This window comes from Nylanderia fulva, unplaced genomic scaffold (genome assembly GCF_048542155.1).
Source record: "Nylanderia fulva isolate GAGA-0341 unplaced genomic scaffold, ASM4854215v1 Scaffold22, whole genome shotgun sequence".
NCBI lineage: Eukaryota > Metazoa > Arthropoda > Insecta > Hymenoptera > Formicidae > Nylanderia > Nylanderia fulva.
The window spans coordinates 3,401,184-3,424,899 of record NW_028190285.1 but is presented as its reverse complement, the minus strand read 5'-3'; the positions used below and the strand labels follow the sequence as shown (position 1 = coordinate 3,424,899).

General features: G+C 33.2%; 4 protein-coding genes and 1 long non-coding RNA gene across 6 annotated transcripts; 3 read left to right on the top strand and 2 right to left on the bottom strand.

Moving 5' to 3' along the window:
- Positions 1-1,156: 1,156 nt before the first annotated feature.
- Positions 1,157-3,477, bottom strand: LOC114928671 (fidgetin-like protein 1). The gene is made up of 3 exons (XM_029299934.2): positions 3,294-3,477; positions 3,017-3,193; positions 1,157-2,942 (listed from the first exon to the last, which is right to left on the bottom strand). Exons 2-3 carry the CDS (start codon positions 3,181-3,183, stop codon positions 1,190-1,192), a joined length of 1,920 nt encoding a protein of 639 aa, XP_029155767.1. The 5' UTR covers positions 3,184-3,193; positions 3,294-3,477; the 3' UTR covers positions 1,157-1,189.
- Positions 3,478-4,689: 1,212 nt separating this feature from the next.
- Positions 4,690-6,651, top strand: Rae1 (ribonucleic acid export 1). Of its 2 annotated transcripts, XM_085482761.1 has the most exons (7): positions 4,690-4,830; positions 4,943-5,257; positions 5,397-5,570; positions 5,636-5,707; positions 5,814-6,110; positions 6,203-6,397; positions 6,483-6,651. In XM_085482761.1, exons 2-7 carry the CDS (start codon positions 5,000-5,002, stop codon positions 6,567-6,569), a joined length of 1,083 nt encoding a protein of 360 aa, XP_085338887.1. In that variant the 5' UTR covers positions 4,690-4,830; positions 4,943-4,999; the 3' UTR covers positions 6,570-6,651. The 2 variants fall into 2 exon arrangements, with proteins under 2 accessions (XP_085338887.1, XP_085338888.1); XM_085482762.1 differs by having other exon boundaries at positions 4,691-5,257; positions 5,814-6,095.
- Positions 6,652-7,318: 667 nt separating this feature from the next.
- Oseg6 (intraflagellar transport protein Oseg6) lies at positions 7,319-13,490 on the top strand. The gene is given in 20 exon segments (XM_029299903.2): positions 7,319-7,516; positions 7,722-8,101; positions 8,195-8,405; positions 8,503-8,615; positions 8,708-9,125; positions 9,198-9,428; positions 9,516-9,638; positions 9,734-10,031; positions 10,157-10,355; positions 10,431-10,528; positions 10,598-10,880; positions 11,023-11,251; positions 11,333-11,585; positions 11,692-12,002; positions 12,084-12,233; positions 12,397-12,493; positions 12,568-12,774; positions 12,860-13,146; positions 13,224-13,300; positions 13,373-13,490. Coding segments are annotated over 20 exon segments (4,098 nt in total). The 5' UTR covers positions 7,319-7,501.
- Positions 13,491-15,085: 1,595 nt separating this feature from the next.
- MSBP (membrane steroid binding protein) lies at positions 15,086-18,778 on the top strand. Its single transcript, XM_029299905.2, has 3 exons — positions 15,086-15,836; positions 16,454-16,603; positions 16,999-18,778. The coding sequence occupies exons 1-3, from the start codon at positions 15,500-15,502 to the stop codon at positions 17,157-17,159; spliced, it is 648 nt and encodes a 215-aa protein (XP_029155738.1). The 5' UTR covers positions 15,086-15,499; the 3' UTR covers positions 17,160-18,778.
- Positions 18,779-22,761: 3,983 nt separating this feature from the next.
- LOC114928700 (uncharacterized) lies at positions 22,762-23,670 on the bottom strand. The gene is made up of 2 exons (XR_003819104.2): positions 23,309-23,670; positions 22,762-22,814 (listed from the first exon to the last, which is right to left on the bottom strand). It is a non-coding gene; the product is annotated as an uncharacterized LOC114928700 (long non-coding RNA).
- Positions 23,671-23,716: the final 46 nt, after the last annotated feature.

Here is a 23,716-nt window from a genome sequence, read left to right as displayed (position 1 = left end):
ACTTTGTATAATAACTCTTCAAGTTGAATTGAATTCATACGAAAGTAATTTCTAAATGTACTTATTTGCTGTGAAACTGTGGGTAAAATTGCATTATAAAATCCATGTTCGCGTCTCATTTGAAACAATGGATTAATCTAAAACTCTTTTCTAGTATAAGGTCGTTTCCTTTTTTCTATTAAATAAAAAATAACTGCCGATATCGTTAATCTTTTTCTCCTTTCTCTCATATTATGATTATTTATAATTTTTGCACACTCCGTTATCCAATTATATTTTTCTGATTGTGACATTGTGCGATTATATATATTTTGGAGCACCTGTATGGAATTCTTCAGCTGACGCTACTACATTAAAATCGCGTCGCTGGAAAACCCTTTTCATGTTTGATATTAGTCGCTAGCGACAAATCCAGTCACGTGACTTTTTTATCGCTCAAAACGAGCGATGAGCGACGCATGAAAAGGTACCTTTAGAGTAACCCAGAGTCTTTTTTCGTTTATATTTCTGGATCTAAAGAAGCTATTTAGAACTACTTTTTTTTAATCGTTACGCCAGACAGTAAGAAAAAAGAATATGTCGGTACAAATGTCACCATATTTCTACGACTCGAGATATTTAGAAAAAATGGAGTGATCTAAAATTTCCAAAATGACACCCGTTTAAATTTTTTATATGGGTTAACGTAACCCAGGGAGGTAACTGAGAGTTGCTTATTTATATATACATGATCGTTTCATTGGAAATAAAATGTTGAAACATTTATTTTCTGGCAAAAGAGGAGTTGGCAAAACGAATAGAAGATAAAGTTAATTATTTTTTTACACACACACACATACAAACAATTAATTTTCTTATTCTCCTTTTATATTATATAAAAATATTTAAACACAAATAAAAAATGTTATCAATGCGGTTTTTTAGTTCAAATACTGAATAAAAGCATCGCTATTTTAAAACGTTGCACAATTGTATATTGAGCAATTTTTCACCTTTTTCTTTTGGCAAGCATACTAATCGAATTTCATTCATAGATTATAATTCTATTATTTATCGTAAATTAAAGGTCGTCTAGCAATAATATCCAAGTGTGCATATAACATAGCGATAACAAATCATAAGTTATAAGTTACTTATATCCGAAATAAAATAATACTTTATAATTGACTTATTTGTTCATTGTATTACTTTATACAGAATTTAGCGCAGTACCAGATCCATAAGTACGATCCCATTCAATATAAATATTCAAATCTGACTGAGACACACTAGGTCTTACATTGATCAGTGCTTGTTCAAAATCACAACTCGTTATGTGCCTCACTTCTTCCATTCTGATATCTTCCAAATGACTGAAGGGGATACTTCGAATCGGTTCCATGCTCGCTTCCTTGCACAGATTCGTCATATCGGCGCCGGAGTATCCTGCCGACTTTTCCGCGATCTTCACGATATCTGCTTCATCAAGATTGTGGTGCACCGATGACAATAAATTATTAATTATCTGCTTGCGCGCCTTGAGTTCCGGTAGAGGAACGTACAGCCTCTTGACGAGACGTCGTCTCGCCGCCTCATCTAATTCCTGAGGTCGATTGGTTGCGCCGACAATTAGAATACGATCGTCTTCCGAGGTCGTCGCGCCGTCTAACTGTACCAGAAACTCTGTCTTCAGTCTCCTGGAGGATTCGTGCTCCGTTTCCGAACGTTGCGTCAACAGCGAGTCAATCTCGTCGATAAAGACTACGGACGGCTGATGAACCTTAGCCACTGCGAATAGCGCGCGAACCATCTTCTCGCCATCACCTATCCACTTGGAGGTCAGGGAGCTCGCTGAAATTGAAAAGAATGTAGACTTGCTCTGTGAAGCTATGCATTTGCCAATGAGAGTCTTTCCTGTTCCAGGTGGACCGAAGAGTAGAATCCCTTTGGGTGGACGACGAAGACCAGTGAAGATGTCCGGTCTCAACATAGGAAATACTACCACTTCTTTAATGATCTTCTTGATGTACTCGAGACCGGCGATATCGTCCCACGTTATTGTCTTATTTGACTCCATGATTTCGTTTCTAATCAATTCAATCATGTTTGGATCGATGTTCCTTAGTCTCTCGTCCTCCACTTCTTCTGTATTTTTGTTTTGCATTGGATTGTTGTAACTCTGCATCGACTTTTCCTTATCTCGTTTAAACGGACAGACGAACTGAGAATTGGCTGATGAACGACCACCTAGAGTTTTCTTTGGTGCTGATTTGTTCCTTTTTAATTCTTGGATATATAATTCGTCTCTAGCACTCCTGAAAGAGTCGAATGCGCTCTTTTCTATTTTATTATCTTCACTGTTAAATTGTGGAGAAGCAGCTCGTTTTAACTTTGGTGCGTGTGGATTTGTCCGTTCATAACTTTTAGTTGTATCATTTGTATTATTACTACTCAATATAGGTCTCTTTTGTACAAATTTATCCAAATTCTGATAAGAATGTTGCCGGTTTGATTGTATTTGTGATGCATTCTGTTTGATATTACTTATATGTTTACTAGAATTATCATTTCTTTGTATATTTGAGAAATATGTAGATATATTTGGTTCGCTCTTATTAGACTTCAACAAAAATTCTTTATTTGAGTTGTGGCTAGATGCTTGTAATTGTGAAGAAATTTTTCTTTCTTGCATATCTGTGCTTCTCTTTGAATTATTTACTATTTTCTCTATGTCTCTATCATTATAAGATCTTCCTTTACAAGCTAAAGTATTAATTGTTTGACAAGCCAAAGGCTTTATAAGATTCAATGTAGCACTTTCATCCTGTAATTTTGATTTCCAGTTTAATGCATTATTTTCTTGCAATTGAGATTTAATCTGTCTCCAATTGCATCTTTCTATCGTTACGGTATAATTATCAAGACCCTTTCGTAATAATACTGCTGCTGTATCCTCTGCATCACTGTAGAAATTTAAGAAAAAAATATTTTGTATGTGATAAATTTTTAATATGACAGAAAATTATATTCAACTTACAACAATTTAGTTGTGATATTTTTCATAGCAAGAGATCTGCATTCAATGTCTGCGATATTAAAATCTTTATCCTGCTCTGAAAATCTCAACATATGATATGCAGCAAGAATATTATTTTTTTCCACCTTGGAGTTTTGTGAAACATTTATCGCATTTTTAGAATTCATGTCTGGATCCCTAATAAATAAATATTCCATAAATATTAATGAAAAAGTATTTAACAAAATGTAGCTTATTTTAGAATAAGCTTGGACATTATAATTACTCAATTTCATACCTTTTGTTTATAACTATAATTGAATATCCTTTTGTACGTTTGACAATCAATAACAATTATTACTTGTTATAACATATAACTTGAATATTTAAGAAGTACAATCCTAAATATAGTATTATAAATTTGGTAAACAATTTCTTTGATCTTTGATGGAACTTGGCGCGTTTAAACGTAAATTCCATAAATGTATAAAATACATAGACGAGCTTCTGCTATTACAGAAAACGAAACTGGACAATTAGGCAATTCGACCAATCATGAGAAAACTAAGGGCCATTTGATAATAGATTGCAAATATCCTCGTTGCTAGTTAACAATTGCCGATTGACCAATCAGAGCAAAGCAACTTGTCAACTGATTGGTTAATCCGCAACTATCAACTAGCAACGAGGATATTTGCAATCTATTGAGGAATGGTCCTAATACCTTACAGCATATAGAAAGACATCATTTTATTTAAAACAAAAAAGTTTATTAGTATGCGCTATGTAAACATGATAATAAACGTAATGTAAATATATAATGATAAGAAGAATAATATACATGAATGTATTTAGTGAAACTTGGCTTTAATAATATACTTGAAACAATTCTATTCATCGACAATCTTAATCAGAAGAATTTACCTGAAATACACTAATGATATTTGCAAATAAAATTTATATTTATTATACATTGATAAATGTAGCCAATAATAAGATTAAAGTACTCGCGGTTTTTAGTACTCTAATAAAAAAATGTATTTCTGAATTATTAGGAGACTATATTTTGCGAAGAAGTCGATAATTCAGTTTGCGAGCGATATATTCTAGAAAATTGATTTTTGAAATACTAGGAGAATATATGTCGCAAAGAGATATTCGATCGATCCGGATGTTCGCTTCAAACTTCAAATCTTAGAGATCGATCGACGTTGATTGGCCGAATTACGATCAATAGGAGCGGAAGGCGCGGATTTGACGGGCCAATCCTAACCGTAATCGTTTTCTATTGGTCCGCGGTTCAACCAATCAGGATGCATTATTTGAAGCTGTTCCCGCCCTCCTACCTTCGGAACAGTCGCATACTTCTTTGCGAAATATATTCTCCTAGTCATTCAAAAATCAATTTTCCAGAATATATCGCTCGCAAACTGAATTATCGACTTTCTTGCAAAATATATTTTCCTAATACTTCAGAAATGATTTTTCAGAAGTATCAGAAACCGCGATAACATTGCACTTTAACTTTATTGCTAACCTTATTTACCAACGTAAATTAATTAATTATTTTATCTGTAGTTGCTTAAACTTAATTAGATTTTAACATTTTAGGTATTTTTAATTGGCATTTTAATTGGTTGTATGACACGACTACGCATGCATGGGATTTGGTACCCTATCTTTTTATATTTACTAGATCATGGCATGCGCAAAAGCGCAAGTCCAGACTTTTGTTTGGTTACGATTCAAGTGTCGCATATATATTCGTTATTTGTAATTGCATTAACTAGAACATTCGAGTGTTTATTCGCTAATTTTAATCAATTTGGCATAATGTAATATTTTTGCACGCGTGATATGAATATATAAATAATTATACATACTTCAAAGGAGATAATCCGCGAAAGAAAAGTTAACCTCTTTTCATGAACACGGATTTATTTACAGAGAGATTACGCGAGGATATCTCAGGAAATAAGGAGTAATAACCAGAGTTAATTAGAAATGTTTAATCAAAACAACACATTAAGGACGGGAACGTCGAATGCGTCGAATCCCATGCAGGATTTCGAAGTCGTTTCACCGCCGGACGATTCTGTCTCCAGTCTAGCGTTCAGCCCGGCTTCTATCCAACAGAATTTTCTCGTAGCCGGTTCATGGGATTGCAATGTTCGCTGTTGGGAAGTCGAGCAATCCGGCAAAACTGTACCTAAATCAATGCAAAGCATGGCAGCGCCAGTTTTGGCTGTATGCTGGAGCGATGTAAAGTTTCTATCTTATGTTACATGATATTTATATGAAGAATGTGTATTTTACACACACACACACACACACATATATATATATATATATATATAAAATTTTAAATATTAATTTCTATATCATAAGTATAAATTATCAGGATGGAACTAAGGTCTTTATGGCAGGATGTGATAAAACGGCAAAGTGTTGGGACCTGGCCACAAATCAGAGCATGCAGGTGGCAGCGCATGATGCACCTATCAAAACGTGTCATTGGATAAAGGCCTCTACATATTCATGTCTGATGACAGGATCTTGGGATAAAACACTAAGAGTTAATATTTATCAAATTTATTTACATCTTATATCTACTTTTATTAATTAATATTAAATTTTCAGTTTTGGGATTTACGTAGTCCTAAACCTGCAATGACTATCAATCTACCAGAAAGATGTTATTGTGCTGATGTGGTAAGGCATATATATACAATATATACATATATATATATATATATATATATATATACAATAAAATTTATATAATATATAAAATTATTTACATTTATTAATATTACAGGATTATCCAATGGCAGTTGTGGGAACAGCTACACGTGGATTAATAGTTTACCAATTGGAAGGCAGTCCACGCGAATACAAACCAGTTGAGCTGAGCTTGAAGTACCAATATCGTTGTGTAGCAATTTTCAGAGATAAGAAAAAAGTTCCAACTGGTTTCGCGATTGGCAGCACAGAAGGACGTGTAGCAATTCATCATCTGAATCTTAGTACAAAGGAAAATTTTACATTTAAATGTCATAGAACTAATGGTACACCAAATGGATATCAAGATATTTATGCGGTTTGTAGATATTTGGTAAAATTGTCTCAAATTTTTTTAGTTTGAATTTATCTTCTTAAAGAAAAAGTTCAGTTTTTTTTTTAATTGTAATAATTTTTTATGCACAGGTTAATGACATTGCATTCCATCCAGTACATGGCACTGTAGCAACTGTAGGTGGCGATGGCACTTTTGGTTTCTGGGATAAAGATGCACGTACAAAGTTAAAGTCATCTGAAACAATGGAACAACCCATCACACGTTGCTGTTTTAATCACAATGGACAGATATTTGCATATGCTGTTTCTTATGATTGGTCCAAGGTATTATTATCAAAATACAATCAAATAATCAAAAAATCACGTATACTTAATATGATTATTGAGAAGAAAAATATTTATATTACAGGGACACGAGTACTATAATCCAACAAAGAAGAATCAAATTTTTTTAAGACCATGTTATGATGAATTGAAACCGAAAGCTTCGCCTTAGGCTTTGAATCTTAAGTAAAATTTTCATCAGACAATGTATGAGTTCAAATATAATCATGAGGATTCATGCATTTTTTCAGTAATTAGATATTTTATTATTTTTTTCTTTAAAAAATTATTAAAATACATAAAATATTAACATTGCATTACTCGTATAATTTTGTGATTTATAAATTATATAGAATAGTATACTATTTGAACAAAATGTTTGCATAATATAACAGTATTTAATTTTCCATTAAGATATAAGATAACTCATTTCCAGACTATTGACAGCCATATTTTTATTTTAAATAAGCTAATATTGAAATACAAATTTATATGCATTTTAATAAACAAAAAGCTATGTGCACACAATTCTTGACATTTAACATCCTCAATATTCAATATTTTTTACTCTTCTAGAATTGATTGAATAATATATTTTATTGTTTTATAAGACTTTGTGTATTTCTAAAATATTTAAAAAAAAAAAAAAGTTTTTTTTTTTTATAAAATAAGTTTTTATTATTATGAATATATTTTGGACACAATCCATTTCCATTGATAAAATTAATAATTTCATTTAAAAAAATTTAAACTGAAATTTAAATTAAATTGTGATTAAAATTAAAAATTGTTAATTGTGATTAAATTAAATTAAAATTAAATTGATTTAATTAAATTGTGTGTATGATCGTTTGTTCTTTTAAAGTGAACTTTTTGCACTTTTCGTGTTTCCTTTTTTTTTTTCTGTTCCATTTTAGCTAAAAAGTACAAACCTGGTAAAAGTAAACAATATGGCCGGTGTACGCGGTACATTGGTACGAGGAGATGGCTCTGCCTAATAAATCAATATTTCAACTATGAACATCGTAATATTATATAGAGATATGTTATTTAAATATACAGATTAATTAATCTCTCCGTCAAAATCCAATTCTCCGCGTTATAATGTCGTCGGAGAAGGTAAGTTATACGTCATTGACAGCTGCATTCTGCATGTAATTGTTGTAGAATTGTTATAATAAAAATATGAATCAAATGAAAAAGGAAAGGGTTCGCATCGATTAATAAATTTATATCTCTGATCGTTTCTTTCAATCTACTCGCTACGCAAACTTTACTCTGAGCTTTTCTGTCATAAAGAGTTTTCAATCTTATTTAATGATAGGTCCTCTATCGACTGGACCAACCTCACGGCATCGGCAGTGTTTATATTTCTTGGCGTCCTGGAAATAGTACACATCTAGCCACAACGGGTTGTGATTGTACAGTTGCCATTTTTGATAGACAAGGAGATATTCAGGAACGGATACCAATTTCTGGATTATGCACTGGCTTTGGTTGGGATTCTGATGGAGATCTGTTGGCAATAATATCGCAGAATTCATCAGTTATAGTCTTATGGGATGCCACAACCGGCAAAAAGTCTCAGATAGATGCGGGTGTAAGAGATGGATTGACCTGTATGATGTGGGCGAAGAAGAGCTGCTTGCTAGCAGTAGGGACGCAGAAGGGAAATCTGGTGCTTTACGATCACATAAATGCAAAGTATGATTAGAATATCAGTAAAATATTTATGTAATCTGAAAATTGTAAAATGTTTAATTTTATTTAATTATTGGTTTCTGTTGCATAATATAGACGGATACCTATTTTGGGAAAACATAAAAAGCGTATCTTGTGTGGCGCATGGTCGATAGATGGTCTTCTAGCTTTGGCAAGTGAGGACAAAGTTTTAACCATTAGCACAAGCGAAGGAGATACCCGCCGAGAGATAGCTCTTCAGGGTGATCCGTCTCATATACAGTTTAGTGAAATGAAGATGGATCACAGGATAGGTGGAGAAAACACGGTATATGACTTTATGAACATTTATTATCGAAAAATATTTGTAAATTGTTCACATAAATTTATTCATTTTATATATGTAAAAATAAAAAAATATTTAGGTATCTCTTATCGTCAGCAAAACGACTTTGTTTTTATACAACATTTTGGACCCAGAAAATCCTATTGAATTGGCCTTTCAGAAACGTTATGGATCAATTGTAACTTACAAATGGTAACTATTTACGGAGCAATACTTTAGTTAATATGCACACACGATACTTCCATATACTATATTAAATATATATATAAATTTCTACTTTACAGGTATGGTGATGGCTATATATTGGTAGGATTCGAAGGTGGTTATTTTATAGCAATATCAACACATATAAAGGAAGTTGGCCAAGAATTGTTTCAAATTAAGAACCATAGAGATACTTTGGCAGATATTGCATTGAGTCAAATGGCCGGAAAAGTAGCTACTTGTGGTGATAATACATTAAAAGTACATAGTTTGCAGAATCTCGAGGAAACCGACACAATGATTACGGTGGCCGGCGAAAATGGAATTAGCAGTATTGAATGGTCGCCGGACGGAACAATGCTGGCAGTTGTGACTTATGTTGGCAATATATTGATATATTTGATAGAAATACCAAAATTAACCAGTGTTTGTGGTAACAGGATAGCATTATTAACGAGTCTGATGGAAGTAGCTGTACATCTTTATATATTGGACAAGGTATTGATAAGTTTTTTAGTAACATAAAGTGACAAGGTAAAGTATTTTTCACTGGATTTTTTTTTTTTTTAGGAGAAACCAAGTCCACAAATAATTAACACTATAATAGAACCAACGATATTAGCAGTGGGTCCAGTACATTTAGCAGTAGGATTAAACAATAGAGCTCTTTTTTGGGATTTGTCTCTAAATCATTATGACAGGATACATTTTGAGAGAGATTATTTGGCGACGATTGATAGTATGCGTTTAAACGAGAGATATGTATCTACATTATTCGATGGAAAACTGCAGTTGCATTCGGTAATCATGAGTTTTGAATTAATATAAAAGTATATATATGAAATATGAAAGTCGCAAAATAATTTTACTAATTTATATTATCCACAGATTAAGTCTGATGAAGCATTGATAAATAGTGATAAAGATACAAAAATGTTCCCAGATTCAAACTCTCATAGTAGAATAACATGTCACGCTCTTTGTCCGGATTTTTTGATTTATGGTAATGATGTAAGTTAATGTGAGATTAAACTTTGAGATAATATTGAATAATTGATTATAAATTAAAAGAATTAATGTGTATTTCTGATTTTTTATACTTTTAGATGGGTCATATTGTATACTTTTACTTGGAAACGTTTAATCAATGTACCGAATTTATACATAACAATGGAATAAAAGAGTTATATTTGGATGCAAATGGAACACAATTGTGTTTTGTTGACAATAAGTCTGATGCTTATGTATTTGACCCGATAAATGAAGTGGCCATTGCAGTGCCTGATTGTCCTGATAACATTGATTGTATTCTCTGGGATCAGAATATATTCGAACGTGCTATATTTGCTATATACAACAAAAGCATTATTGTAACATACAGTTTTGTAAAATACTTTGTTGAGGGTAAGTAAATCAAATGATTATCTATATTATCATATATTATACACACACACACACACACACACACACACATATATATATAAAATTATATACATATATCTAATTGTCTATAATTATGTATATAACAGGTACTAAAGTAGTGAAAATAAATACAACAAAGTTGCCATCAGACTCAGTGCCTTTACTGATGTATTCCGGAGAAGTTACATTAAGTACAATAGGTAGCAAATTAATACAAATAACATTAGCCTCTCATGAAGAGATAGGGAATATTGTGGAAACAAAAAAAATTAATGAAATTTTAAATAATCAGCTTCTGTGTAGACGGTAAGGATTATACAAAATATAATTAAAAATAAAAGCTTGTATAAAATATTTAAAAAAAAAATTATTATATTTTAGATTTCAACAAGCTTGGAATAGTTGTGAGAAAATAAACGAAAAAGATGCATGGCTAAAATTGGGGCAAAGTGCTATTGCAAATTTAAATGTCGAATTTGGTAAGAAATAGTAATATTTAATTTCGTATTTTTATTAGGAACATTATAAAATACTTAATTTGTACACAGCCATTCGCGTATAGAGACACATAGAAGATGCCTCAATGGTATGGACATTACAAAATATGGAATATATAGACGAACTAGCATTGTTATGTGGCCATGCTTGTATATTATTAGGAAATTATAACGAAGCTGAAAAATATTTTCTACAATCTTCCGAACCCGTACAAGCCTTGTATCTAAGGAGAGATTTAATGCAGTGGGAACAAGCATTGAGCTTAGCACAGAAGTTAAAACCTGACGAAATCCCTTTTATTGCTAAAGAATACGCTCAACAATTGGAGTTCACGTAAGATTTACAAATATTAATAAATATGTATATCATTATTTTAAGAAATGATTAAAAACAAATATAATTTTTCATGTAAGTAATGCGTAAACGTTTTTGTCATATACTGCAAATAATTATTCAACAAAATCTCTTTATATAGAGGAAACTATCCAAAAGCTTTGACAAACTACGAACGCGGTCTTATCGACTCCAATATTTCGTCAGTTTTGACTATGCAAAATCCTCATCATCGAAATCAATGTTTAGCGGGAATAGCAAGAATGTCTATAAGATGCGGTGATAGCAGAAAAGGTGTTGGAATAGCCATGGATAATGAAAGTTCAAGATTACTAAGAAAGGAATGCGCAGAGATTTTAGAATCGATGAAGGTATAATCTTATATTCATATTAGTTAGATTTCATAAAAGTAATTATGTCTTTTTATTGCATAAATTTATATATATTTTTAGCAATTTAGCGAAGCTGCGCAATTATACGAGAAGGCTGAATATTTTGATAAAGCTGCCTCTGCATATATAAAGTTAAAAAACTGGCACAAAGTGGGACAACTTCTGCCACAAATATCGTCGGCAAAAATTAACATACAATATGCAAAAGCCAAAGAGTCAGAAGGTAAATATGAGGAAGCTGCCAAAGCATATGAAACTGCAAAGGATTATGATAACATAATCAGAATTAATCTGGAACATTTAAATAATCCTGGTAAATACTTTTTACTTATTTCTTTCTATATAAGATTTAGTCTAATAAAAAAAAAAAAACATTAATATTTAAATAATAATACTTTATTATTATTGTATTTTTACAGCTCGTAGCGTTGAAGTTGTTCAAGAAACTAAAAGTATAGAAGGAGCAAGAATGGTTGCAAGATATTTTCAAAAGATGAATGATTATAATTCGGCTATTAAATTCCTAATTTTATCGAATTGTCACGACGAAGCTTTTCAATTAGCTAATCAACATGGTAAAATGGAATTGTACGGAGAGATTTTGGTGAACACGATTGATGACACTAATGTTCGTAAGGAAGATTTTAGAAGTCTTGCTATGCATTTTGAATCACAAAAAAACAATCTTTTAGCTGGAAAGTATTATTTTCACGCTAAAGAATATCAGAAAGTAAGTTTTTAATGTTTTATTTCTAATTATGTACAATGAATTAATAATATTTCAATGATTTAATAACGTAATTTTTTTTAGGCTTTGCGACATTTATTAAAAGCTGTACAATTGGTTCCGAATGATGACAGAGCAATCACTTATGCCATAGATACTGTTGCATCCTCTAAGGATGATAAATTAGCTAATCAATTAATAGATTTCTTACTAGGTAGCGATGGATTACCAAAGGTTATTATTATATCTTATAATAATTTTCATTATTATATTTAAATAATCAGTTGAATGCAAATATCAGGAATATATTAATTTTTATAACACTATTTTAGAACTTTTTAAAAATAAATATATAAAAGTGTAGTTTATATAATTTATATATATTTTGTTTTACTAGGATCCAAAATATTTGTTTCGATTATACATGGCTAGAAAACAATATAAAGAAGCAGCTAAAACAGCGATTATAATTGCAAACGAGGAACAAATTAATGGTATATATCAACAAATTTATAATGCTAAATAATAATCTTCAATCTCTTTAATTTCTTTTTTTTTTCAATTTCAGGCAACTATAGAAACGCTCACGATGTTCTATTTGGAATGTACCAAGAATTGAAGAGAAACAAAATCACAATACCTTTAGAGATGCAGGCTAATTTAAGACTTTTGCATTCTTATATTCTAGTGAGATTACACGTGAAAAGAAGCGATCATTTACGAGGTGCTCGGATGTTGATCAGAGTAGCTAACAATATATCGAAATTTCCCTCACGTTAGTATAAAAAAAAAGTAATAGCAATTAACGCGAATTAATGCTCGACTTAAATATATAACATGTAATTTATATATTTGTTTAGATATCGTACCGATATTAACTTCAACTGTAATAGAATGTCATAGAGCAGGATTGAAAAACGCAGCTTTTAATTTTGCTGCTATGCTGATGCGTCCTGAATATCGGGGACAGATAGATGCAAAGTACAGCAAAAAGATTGAGGCAATCGTGAGGAAAGCACCGAGAACGAAAGATATCGAAAATGACGATGAACCTTTGACACCATGTCCATATTGCAAGAGTAGAGTTCCCGAGACTAAAGTAACCTGTGATAAATGTAAAAACACCATACCTTTTTGTATTGCAACGGTAAAAACTTTTTTAATGCTATTTACAAAATAAGAGAAACCCACAATTTTATTTATTTTTACTGTATTCATTTACAGGGACGACATATTGTGGAGGATGATTTCTCAGTATGTCCCCAGTGTGATTTTCCAGCCATCAGAAGTGAATTTCTAAGGTAAATTAATTGGTAAATATTAGTAAGAAAAACAATGAAAGTACCTATAATAATTTGTTATCTATGCAATAGGATTATCGAATCTGAAGAGACTTGTCCAATGTGCTCCGAGAGAGTTAATTCTGAAACTGTATCGTCCATTACCGATATCCGTCCATATCTTGATTATCAAGATTAAAAGAAGGCGTAATTTTTACATATTTAAACATAGAGGGTACATTTTTATTAATGTACGAGAGACAGCTTATAGTTGACACAAACTAGGGAACAAATATTTTATAGATATATTTGCATCTACTTATTGCACGAATCAGAGATGCATTGTTATCATGTCTTAGACGAATACGACTTAATCACGAGTGCAATTTAAATTTGCAAATAATAGGGATAGTAAATAGTGAATATATTCCGATTGAGTTGGAAAAGCGTCAGTATTCGCGATGCAACAGTGCCGTCCATTAAGTACAATTATTCGAGTACAAGTAGATTAGTAATTAATATAAATATACATATAGGAAAAACCAGTGTTATATTAGCTATGCGAGCTATGCGTTTTAATATAGATATAATTGCCATAAATAAAATGATTGACAGGAACTGCGCGTTCATCAAGTATGTAAACCAGAAAATGTGAAGCAAATATATTAATGTTTATCGGTAATTAATCAATCTTATTTATATCGGTAAAAGTTTTCTGCGAGAAATCTTAGAGATTAGATCGATAGATAAGAAGCGCTACATTCCGCAAGTTTCACAATACGTAAAACGAAAAAAGAAAGCGAGGACGATCCATCATAATCATCATAAACGCGTATACTCGATTCTGCTCGGTCTCGTCTCGTGACGTCGCGACTGCGATAATTAACCTAAGGTAACACGTGACTTTGCGTTAGCATGACTTTGAGGAATCGACGCGTATATCATGACTTTTACATTTTCTTTTTTGCAAACGTTTGATGGATAGATATTTCGCAATATATAGGCGACGTTGATTTTACGATAAGTAGCGTGGTGAGAAAATAGATGCGACATTTTTATATTTTATTTGAAAATTCTGAGCCTGAAAAACCAGAGAGCTCCGGTCGACTCTCGCCATTTTGCTTTCTTTTTTTTCATTTTCGCAAAATAACTGTTCCTCGCTCTGGAGAAAAAAAGCAGGAAACGGTACATTGGAATTTTTTTGTTGGGAAAAAGCCGATAATAGATCGGCACAGCTGTATGAATGTGCGAAAGTTGCCGCGACGACTTGCAGCGAGTTTCTTCAAATTAATGAACCATGATCGATTAAATTTATATGTATATATATATAGGTATGTATAGTTGCTTGATGCATAATTATATATACATATATTGACATTTAATCATATATGCAAATTAATATTCAAGGACGCGAGAAATTTTAAGCTCGGTTTTCCATGTAAACGTAATCTCATTTAGAGAAGATCCTTATATATTCGTAATAAGGATTTTTTTTACTTATAAATTCTTCATTATTAATAAAATACGCACTAACAACTCGCACAGACACGACAGATGCGATAAATGTGCAACATTTTTTCTGAGCTCTCCGTTTCTCGTATTATTCATTGCAGATAAAAAATGTGCAGTATAGTATCGAGAGAAAGAGAGAAACCTTTTCATTTAGAAAATAATTTTTATTCAAAATGTTTCGATATTTTCGCGTAGAAAACAAAGTGTCATTCAGAAATTAAAATTCATTTATACATTTTTTCCGTGTAAAAAAAAGGAGAGAAAAAAAAGAGAGGAGGGAGAGCTTGAACCGTGAAGTTTGTCGCGAAAACTCGTTCTCCCAGAGTGCATTACGGTCCTGGGACGCACCACCAGTAAACCAGTAGCAGTACCAGCACCAGCACGGTGCGGCCACGTCGAACGGAATAGCTGGACGTGAATCTCGCGCTGCGCGATTCTACGTCTATCGGTTCTCGCGGGCGTGAATTGGGCGCGCACCGGCAGACTCCAGTGCAGACCCGCTCGTACGTCACACGTCAGTCGTGAGTGTCGCGCGTCGAAGTAAGTACTTGTCCGTCATCGTGCTCCGGAAGGAGAGACCTGGTCGTTTCGATCGCTTCCGGTTACGATCCGAGATACGCGTCGTTGGCAACACGTTTGAATAATCTAGTCGAGCGACCGCGCTCGATCGAACTCTCCTCGTCTTCCTCTCGACGGGGTCTCGTCAAGATGGCCGAGAAGAGCGGCTCGCCGGCCGCCGCCAACGTCCAGGAACAGCAGCCCCCCCAGCAGCAGTTCCTGTCGAGCTTCATCGCCGAGATCGTCAAGAGCCCGCTGAACCTCGTCCTGGTGGGCGCGATCGCGATCCTCGTCTACAAGATCGTCAAGAGCCGCACGAGGACCGAGGAGCCCGTGCAGGAGGTGAAGAAGTTGCCGAAGCTGCGACGCGACTTCACCATCGAGGAGCTGACCAAGTACGACGGGAAGGGTCCGGACGGCCGGATACTCGTCGCCGTCAACGGCAGCGTTTACGACGTCACCAGAGGCGCCAAGTTTTACGGTCCTGGTGAGATTTTTCTTTTTCTTTTTTTTTTCTTTCCTTGTTTTCCTTCTCGTCTTCCACGCTCCAGAGATCAGTTTCTACGAGCGCGTTCAATTTAATGCGAATCAATCCGATTTCTTTCTCCCTCTCTCTTCCAGCGCGCTTTATTACATAGGATGGCTTTATTAGTTTGCGGTCCAAAGGAGCGGCGATGATGATATCATCGCGTCGTGCGTGCGCAAAAATAAAATCGCGAAATCGCACCATCGTCACGACCAATTGTGCCTCTCGGCGTCGCGAGGCTGCTTAGCTGATGACGGTGATAACGGCTTATCGCGTTCCATGATGTACGTCGAGAAAGAAAAACTCACTCGTGAATATATGTATAACAGGTGGAGAAATCACTGGAAACTGTGGAATTAGTTTTTTCATCGAATCTTAAATCAACTGATTGAGTTCAAATCATTTTTAGATTCCTTCGCACATGTTTGATGCGGAAGGAGATTATGTATGTTACGCATTAAAGTTTTTTTTTGCTTTTTAAATTGTGCGTAATCTCTGATGAATGTTAAGGATTTGTATTTATGTAATTTGATAAGAATTTTTTGGAGAAATTGTGCTATCGCTTTTCTTTTGCATAGGTGGACCGTATGAAGCATTTGGTGGTCGAGATGCCAGTAGGGCACTGGCAAGATTTGCAGTAGACGCAGCAACGGATAAATATGATGACTTGAGCGATTTGAATACTACAGAAATGAATTCTATCAAGGAATGGGAAGAACAATTTAAAGGTAAGTGACTTGACATGCGCAGCAAGATACGTGCTAAGTTACAATGATTTCTGATTTATGCACAATGTAAAAAATAAATGAAAAATAGACATTAATATTAATGTGAACATTAATGCAATAGTTTTTATGTAAGTACGTTATCTACATCAATAAGATACATGAGAGATAAATTTATAAAGTTTGAACATAAACATGTAACATTTTTCATACTTCTCCGTTTGAAATAAATTCTATTTAAATCAATGTACATAAGCTCTTTGAATCTCATGAATAATGAATGAGAGTACGGTTCAAGGATTTTTTATTACATATCTCCGTTTTAGCTTGTAAAGAAATATATAAGTTCAAATATACCGAGTCATGACCAGATAGTACATACAAGTCTTTTGTTATAGAGAGGTACGATTACGTCGGAAAATTATTAAAGCCTGGCGAAACATCTACAAATTATTCGGACGAGGAAGACGAGGGTAGTCAACAGGAAACTGAAACAAAATCGGAAAATGAAACAAAAACAGATAACAGTGAGACTGCAGGAAAGTCAAAGAGCGATTGACCACATGATTGTACATTGGAAGCGGAACTTTTTCAGAAGCACATTACGCATACACTGTTGTTACAGAAATTTTTGAAATTATCGCTCATGAATATATTTCTGGACGTTCAACCGAATATTTTATTACTTCATAACGATAATCGGATAAAGAGGCGAAATACTGGCTTTTAATCGAGTTGGAAGTACACAAACATTTTGAAAAAAGCTGGTGATTATATGCAAAGACTTTATTTGAACGTCTAACTTCTAATCAGACGTTTTCTCTCGTGTCTTTTAATGTTTTTATATATGTACAAAAGATTTTCTACAGATTGCTAAGCTGAATCAATGGCAAGTAACAATATAGTATATATTCCATTGTAGTTTTTCATTGAATTAGTTGTATCCTACTGTGCAACCTGCAGTAACGATACACATTGTATATGAGAATAGCAGTACGATAAAGTTTCTGACGTGCATTTGGAATTTAGTTTTAAGTTTATCTATTGAAATATCTTTACGCTGCATTTCCGTGATTTAAAAAAAATTGCAATACCGAATCGTCGGAAAGAATGAAAAAAAAGTTATACAGAAACATAAATTTTTGAACAATTCACTTGTTAATGAAGTTCCGATTCATGCTTATTAATCGGATAAAGATTAATGATTATATATTTATGTTATATTTTTAATACAATCGAGCGATATGTAATTATTGCAGGCATAAAATGTGGTATCACAATATAAAAATCTTTTTCTCATTAACGTTGGATGAGAAGAGCCATTTCAAATTGTATATTTTGTGCAAAACTTAATTGCTAAAACAATAATAGAAGTCGGGTGTGCATAAAATGCATATAAAAACTAACGTTTTATTTTACATGAAAATAATCGATATAAAATTTTTGTTGTAGATTTTTGCAATATATAATTTTGTTATAGCGCTGCAAGAATACAGTCAACTGTATTTGCGTACTTCCGTGTAATGTTGCCTCTCAATAGAAAGGCATAAATGCTACACAGCATCAATTTACTGCTATTTGATGGCTTTATTCATTACAATAAAATAAAAGCATGGTTTGGGTAAATAGTTACATCTAAATAAGTTTATGTGAATAAAAATAAAATAGAGCTATGTTACACACACACACACACACACACACATACATATATATATATTTCCATACACATAAATAGTTTGCATGCATTCCCTTTATAATTTAAAACTTCGTCAATGTATAAAAATCGAATTGTATTTTATATCTTGTTGGCATTTAAAAAGTAAGAAAATTATTTATTGTATACCACACATTTTGTTAATTACATGAAGATGGTGTATATAACTTATCATGGTTAGATATCATAGTATCAATTATGGCAAATAAAGTTTTATTATTGTTTATATCAATTGAATAGTAAGAATGCACATACAGTTTGATTTCAATGTACATGAATATATGTGACATATACTTCCATTTTTCAATTTATTGTAGAACTATCTTCCATTATGTGAAAAACATTAATGTATTATAAACCAGCACGCATATTGATGATATCAGAAACAGATTATAATTTTAATGAAACAAGTTGTGCTAGGAACGCAGAAAAATTGAATACTTGAAATAAAAATTGGAATATCACGATAGACTTATACATATTTCAATTACTCAAAGGAAATATAAATCTCAGAGTAATTAACATGATTTGTGTCTACTAAACAATGCAAGAAGGCGCGAGAAAATTTATTGTTATTTAATCTTTATTTTAATCCGATGAAAATCCTTAGTGAAAATCCGTTTGATAACGCGCAAAGAATTACATTTCATATTTGATTCTATTCACCTATGTAATTATATATAGGTGTTTTATTTGCGTTTATATTATATACAATAAGTTGCAATGTCACTTGTCAATTTTCTATTCTTATTTTTCGAAAGTAAGCATTATACGATCACATAATTAGACCCTAGGATATTAAAGATCATGAATTTGCAGAAAAGATGAAAACTCCAAGTAGTTTTATCATTTCTGGATATCGTACAAGGCCAAGTACAATTATCTAAACAAGTCAAATTATAACGTGCAAGAGTATCATTGTTTAATGATCCAAAAATTAAAAATGTTGATCAGTTTTTGAAAAATGTATAGAATGAGCAATATAGGATATTGTTCAACTAGGGAGTGTCCACGGATATATAGGAGGGAAAGAGAAGGAAAATGAACGGGAGGCATGTTTGATTTACGAGTACGAGCTGGTCGGACGTTTATCTCGCCTCGTTAATGGTCTTTTTGGAATGCGCCGATCCGAGCTCGAGCGAGGATCGACCTTGCTTCTTAAGCTCGATGCAGCGTACGAATCATCGCGTCGAGATTACACGTCCCCCCATGTCGTCTTTCGTGTTATTAAATAAACATATCTTTGAATCTCCCTTGCGCGAGGCTCGCGAAGGATCGATGCTCGATCGACAGACGAAGGACACGAAGGCGAAGAGTTTCATTAATTATAAAGCGCGCGGTGGCTAAAAACAGGAAGGCGTTATATAAGGGAGAATATTATTTCGAAAAGCTATATATATTTTTAGAATCCTTATCTCCAAAGATGCTTCGAAATGCGCGTTTACGTACACAACTCTCGATCCTCGATACAGCTTTATTCGAGCACATTTTCTAAGAGATAAGATAAAAGATAAAGCTTAGAAAGAATTCATTTTCATCAAAAGTTTTCTCTTTCATTCTTCCGATATTTTGGGATTTTTTTAAACGAGAGAGAATAAATGTATATATATAGTAGCATGATTATTTTTTACCGGAATACGGATAATCGAGTTTTTCATAGATAAACGTCGTCCAAAAGTTTTTATATTTATGTGAATCAATTTTTAATAATTAGTTTAAATATGTATATATTTATATTCTCTGCGCAAATATATCATTTTAATCTTTACTGGATTAAATTTTTAAATCATTTTCAGTTAAATAAATTGCAGAATTCTTGAATATTTTACTGCATGCAATAAAGATTATTAAACTTTTTAATATTTTCGAGATCACACGTTTTAAAATGTTTTAAATTCGTAGATAAATGACCAGATGTCATCTTAAAATATATGTTTATCCAAAATTAGTTGATGCTTAAAATGTTTTAAACGATCCAAAATTATCATCTGTTCTCTTTCAAAACATAATTTTAATATGTAAGCAGATAAGATTCATTTTATTTTATACATATATATTATACATGGAAAATTTTACTCAAAAGTTTCAGTCAAATACATTTCCATTTCATTATTTTTTATTGTAAAGATAGAATATATTGACATTATATATTATGCAATATTTGTGAACAACACACTCGATTTTCTGTTCTTTTATATATGTTACTATATCTTTATGTGCTTTATTGTGTCTACATCTAATTATTCAAAATTAATATAATGATTATATATAATACAGACACAATATATAATGTATTAATAATTTCAGCCTCGTGGATTCCAAAAATTCTCTTTAGTTTACAAAAGATGTCTTCATTATATTTTAAACGCCGGCTATATGCCATTAATTATCAGGATGATTAAATATTTACGTGTTTAATTAAGCGAATAATTTCGTGACTCGTTTGAGGAAATTGAAAAGTCGTCTTGTTTATTTCATAATTCGATGACAAATTGAGAGTCAATGTATTGTGATTATGAAAGCTTTACTTTTCTTATCGTGTTACCAGTGATATCAATGACACAATGTTACATGAAAATAATAGTGTACAACCGTTTCTCTTTGCTGTGATGATCGTAAATGCGATTCATTTGCATATATATCTATATATATATACATGTAGTTTTATCATTTTTTCAACTACTTTTATTCCTTCTTTCCATAATCAAACTTTAAGGATTATATAATCGTGCGCTATTTATTGGATGCAATTAAAAGGAAAATAAATGTTTTTTTCTCTTTTGTTTAAATAAAAAAAGATATCTTTTTCGATAAATATGAAGACCTGGCTAAATAAGTACATAGAGTTCTCACATATAAATTTAACTTTGTTTCTTTAAAAAAATATAATAATTACATAAAATTCTGTAACTTTATAGCAAAACAATTTGAATTTTTCTTTCAAAAACTTTCCATATATAGCTTGCGTTTTATTTTTTATTTGTCAAATTAAAAATCAATAAAATTTTCTTGCGATAAAATGTTCATCTGGTTCTCAAAGTTGTTCTTCCAAGAAACAGCTAATGAATATAATAATTATAATAGTTGTAATGATCGCAGTCTTTGATTTTTTGAAAACATGATAATTATATATATAATAATCAAAATCTAGCAAGAGCACATAATAAAATAAGATCTTTAAAGTTATATTAATATATTTTTTTCAAAAAAAAAAAAAAAAAAAAAAAGTTCGAGATCCTCGAGATGATGACGTTTCGTAACCTAAATAAAGGAACACGCGAACGTGTGCAACGACTAGGACACCCTGTATGCAATCTTAATTAAGTTTTTTCGTTAAAGCGGCGAACACGAGGGGCGAGGATGAGGATAGTTTAAATGTTCTTTACGAGGCGCACTCCGCTGCTCGCGTATGTATATATAAGTCTATACATCGCGGCGAGAACCTAAAGAGAGATGGGTCGATGCACCCCGCACGCGGTCGTGCACGCGACACTAGACATAAATCGTAGACTGCGAAGCGACCGAGCGTGCATACGCGCGGGCTAACGATATCGATTACACTTTTCCTGAATTCGCGCGGCGTGAAGAGGCAGAGCAGCAAAAGAGAGAGGGACAGAGAATGGAACGCTTCGAAAGACAACGGAGTTACATAACTATCATCTCGAAAATAATCATAATCATAAATTCCCCTATGGATATATATATATATATATATCGATCTATCCCAGGGAAGATCACGCGTGATGAAGGATCCTCGACAGGATCAGGATGTCTTGGATCTCTCAGGATGTATTTTTGTTGTTTTTTTTCTTAATGAGAGAATCCTGTGCAAAGTATCGGTATACAAAGAGAGCTCGCTCCGCTGTCACAGAAGGCGAGAAGCGAGTGGCTGCTGCCACGCCGTCATCCGCGATTCCCGTCCCATTTCCAGAGAGAGAGAGAGAGAGCGAGGTCCCTCTCTCCGCTTTCCGAGCGTTCACCCGTTTCTTTTCCGCTCTTCTCGTCGGGCGCCAGACGGAGACACCGACAGGTTGACGCGCGTCGGGTCGCGTGCCGTTTCGCACCTCCACCTCCGTCACCAGCGCTCCCCGAGGACGAGCAACGTGTCCTCTTTCTCCCCTCGATCGAGAAAGATCTCGCGATTCGACCATCTTGCTCGCGCGACGTCCAATATCTCATCATTAATATGTCTTCTCTTCCGTCTCTTTTGGGAGAGTCCTGAAAGGACGACGCGGCGATTCGATTTGAAAAAATGTCATATGTACATGCAATTTAATTATATATACAAAAATATGACATTTTAAGATGTATCGAAACAAATTTTAATCTTTCTTTTTCTATGTGTATATATATTAATAGCAAATGAGAAGAGAGGATATGCAAATTAATGAATTGATGTGAAAGGATTTTTCATCATTGTGGGAGAATAACCTAAAAATATAAAAAATTACTGATTAATGAATTTATTTTTTAGCCTCATCTTGTAAATCCTTGATGGTCCTGTGAATAAACGATAAAGTTTATTTCAGTGTAAAACTCATTGTCAGATATTTCAATATTGATTTCGTTGTCAATTGTAAGAATCTTGATTTATTACATATTGTGTTCATGTATAACTGCGTGTTGTAATATGACTTTCACAATATTGATAATAAAGAATTACATGTAATTGTATAAATATAAATGCAACATGGTTTGTTATAATGTAATATGTGTTTATGAAGAAATATATATAATCAAAATCTCTTATTCATTCTCCTCTAAACTGACAGAAAATAAATGTAATCTCTGATAACGATGACAAACAAATGGAGCATAGACATGAAGTTCTAAAACTCGAACGACACAATAATTTAGTAAATAAATCAAGATTAAAGACCATTTTGACACTAATGACAAATACATGCAGTTATATATATATAGACTCGAAAACAATGAATACTTCTCACATGTGCAACCTATAATTAGTATTTCGATAAAACTTGTGAGATTACGTTTGAAAAGAAGCAAGAATCCATCAACACAAAAATACGAATAATTTGGTCGTCTCTCGACGTTTCCCAACTCTCGCGTCACTCCTCCGAACGACGTAAACAAATGTCTCGTTCGACGCTCTTGAAACTTTGGTAAATCGGCAGATTCCAGGAATCGTCACGATTCTAGCAGCGTCCAAGGATCAGCGTCCAGACAGGAAGGACACCCTCGAACAGTCCCGGAGAATCCGTCCGCGCTCGGCGCGGGCGCCATGACGAAAGACGAAACGAAGAGCTCCGTCCGCGGCGCCACGGTCACGGAAACTCCCGAGCGCGCGCTCGGGCGGGTTCGGGCGCCGCGACGTGACAGCAGCCGCGGCGTTCCCGTCGGCCAATCGCGCGCGCCGCGCGCCTCGTCACGTGACCCGC

What these genes read in the sequence shown, in the direction of transcription:
- Rae1 (XM_085482761.1), top strand. Translation starts at nt 5,000, where the DNA reads ATGTTTAATCAAAACAACACATTAAGGACGGGAACGTCGAATGCGTCG. An exon ending in CTTGGGATAAAACACTAAGA is followed by an intron (nt 5,571 to 5,635) that starts GTTAATATTTAT and finishes TTAAATTTTCAG; the next exon opens with TTTTGGGATTTACGTAGTCC. An exon ending in TTTCTTATGATTGGTCCAAG is followed by an intron (nt 6,398 to 6,482) that starts GTATTATTATCA and finishes TTTATATTACAG; the next exon opens with GGACACGAGTACTATAATCC.
- LOC114928671 (XM_029299934.2), bottom strand. Translation starts at nt 3,183, where the DNA reads ATGAATTCTAAAAATGCGATAAATGTTTCACAAAACTCCAAGGTGGAA. An exon ending in AATATCACAACTAAATTGTT is followed by an intron (nt 2,943 to 3,016) that starts GTAAGTTGAATA and finishes AAATTTCTACAG; the next exon opens with TGATGCAGAGGATACAGCAG.
- MSBP (XM_029299905.2), top strand. Translation starts at nt 15,500, where the DNA reads ATGGCCGAGAAGAGCGGCTCGCCGGCCGCCGCCAACGTCCAGGAACAG. An exon ending in CGCCAAGTTTTACGGTCCTG is followed by an intron (nt 15,837 to 16,453) that starts GTGAGATTTTTC and finishes TCTTTTGCATAG; the next exon opens with GTGGACCGTATGAAGCATTT. An exon ending in ATGGGAAGAACAATTTAAAG is followed by an intron (nt 16,604 to 16,998) that starts GTAAGTGACTTG and finishes CTTTTGTTATAG; the next exon opens with AGAGGTACGATTACGTCGGA.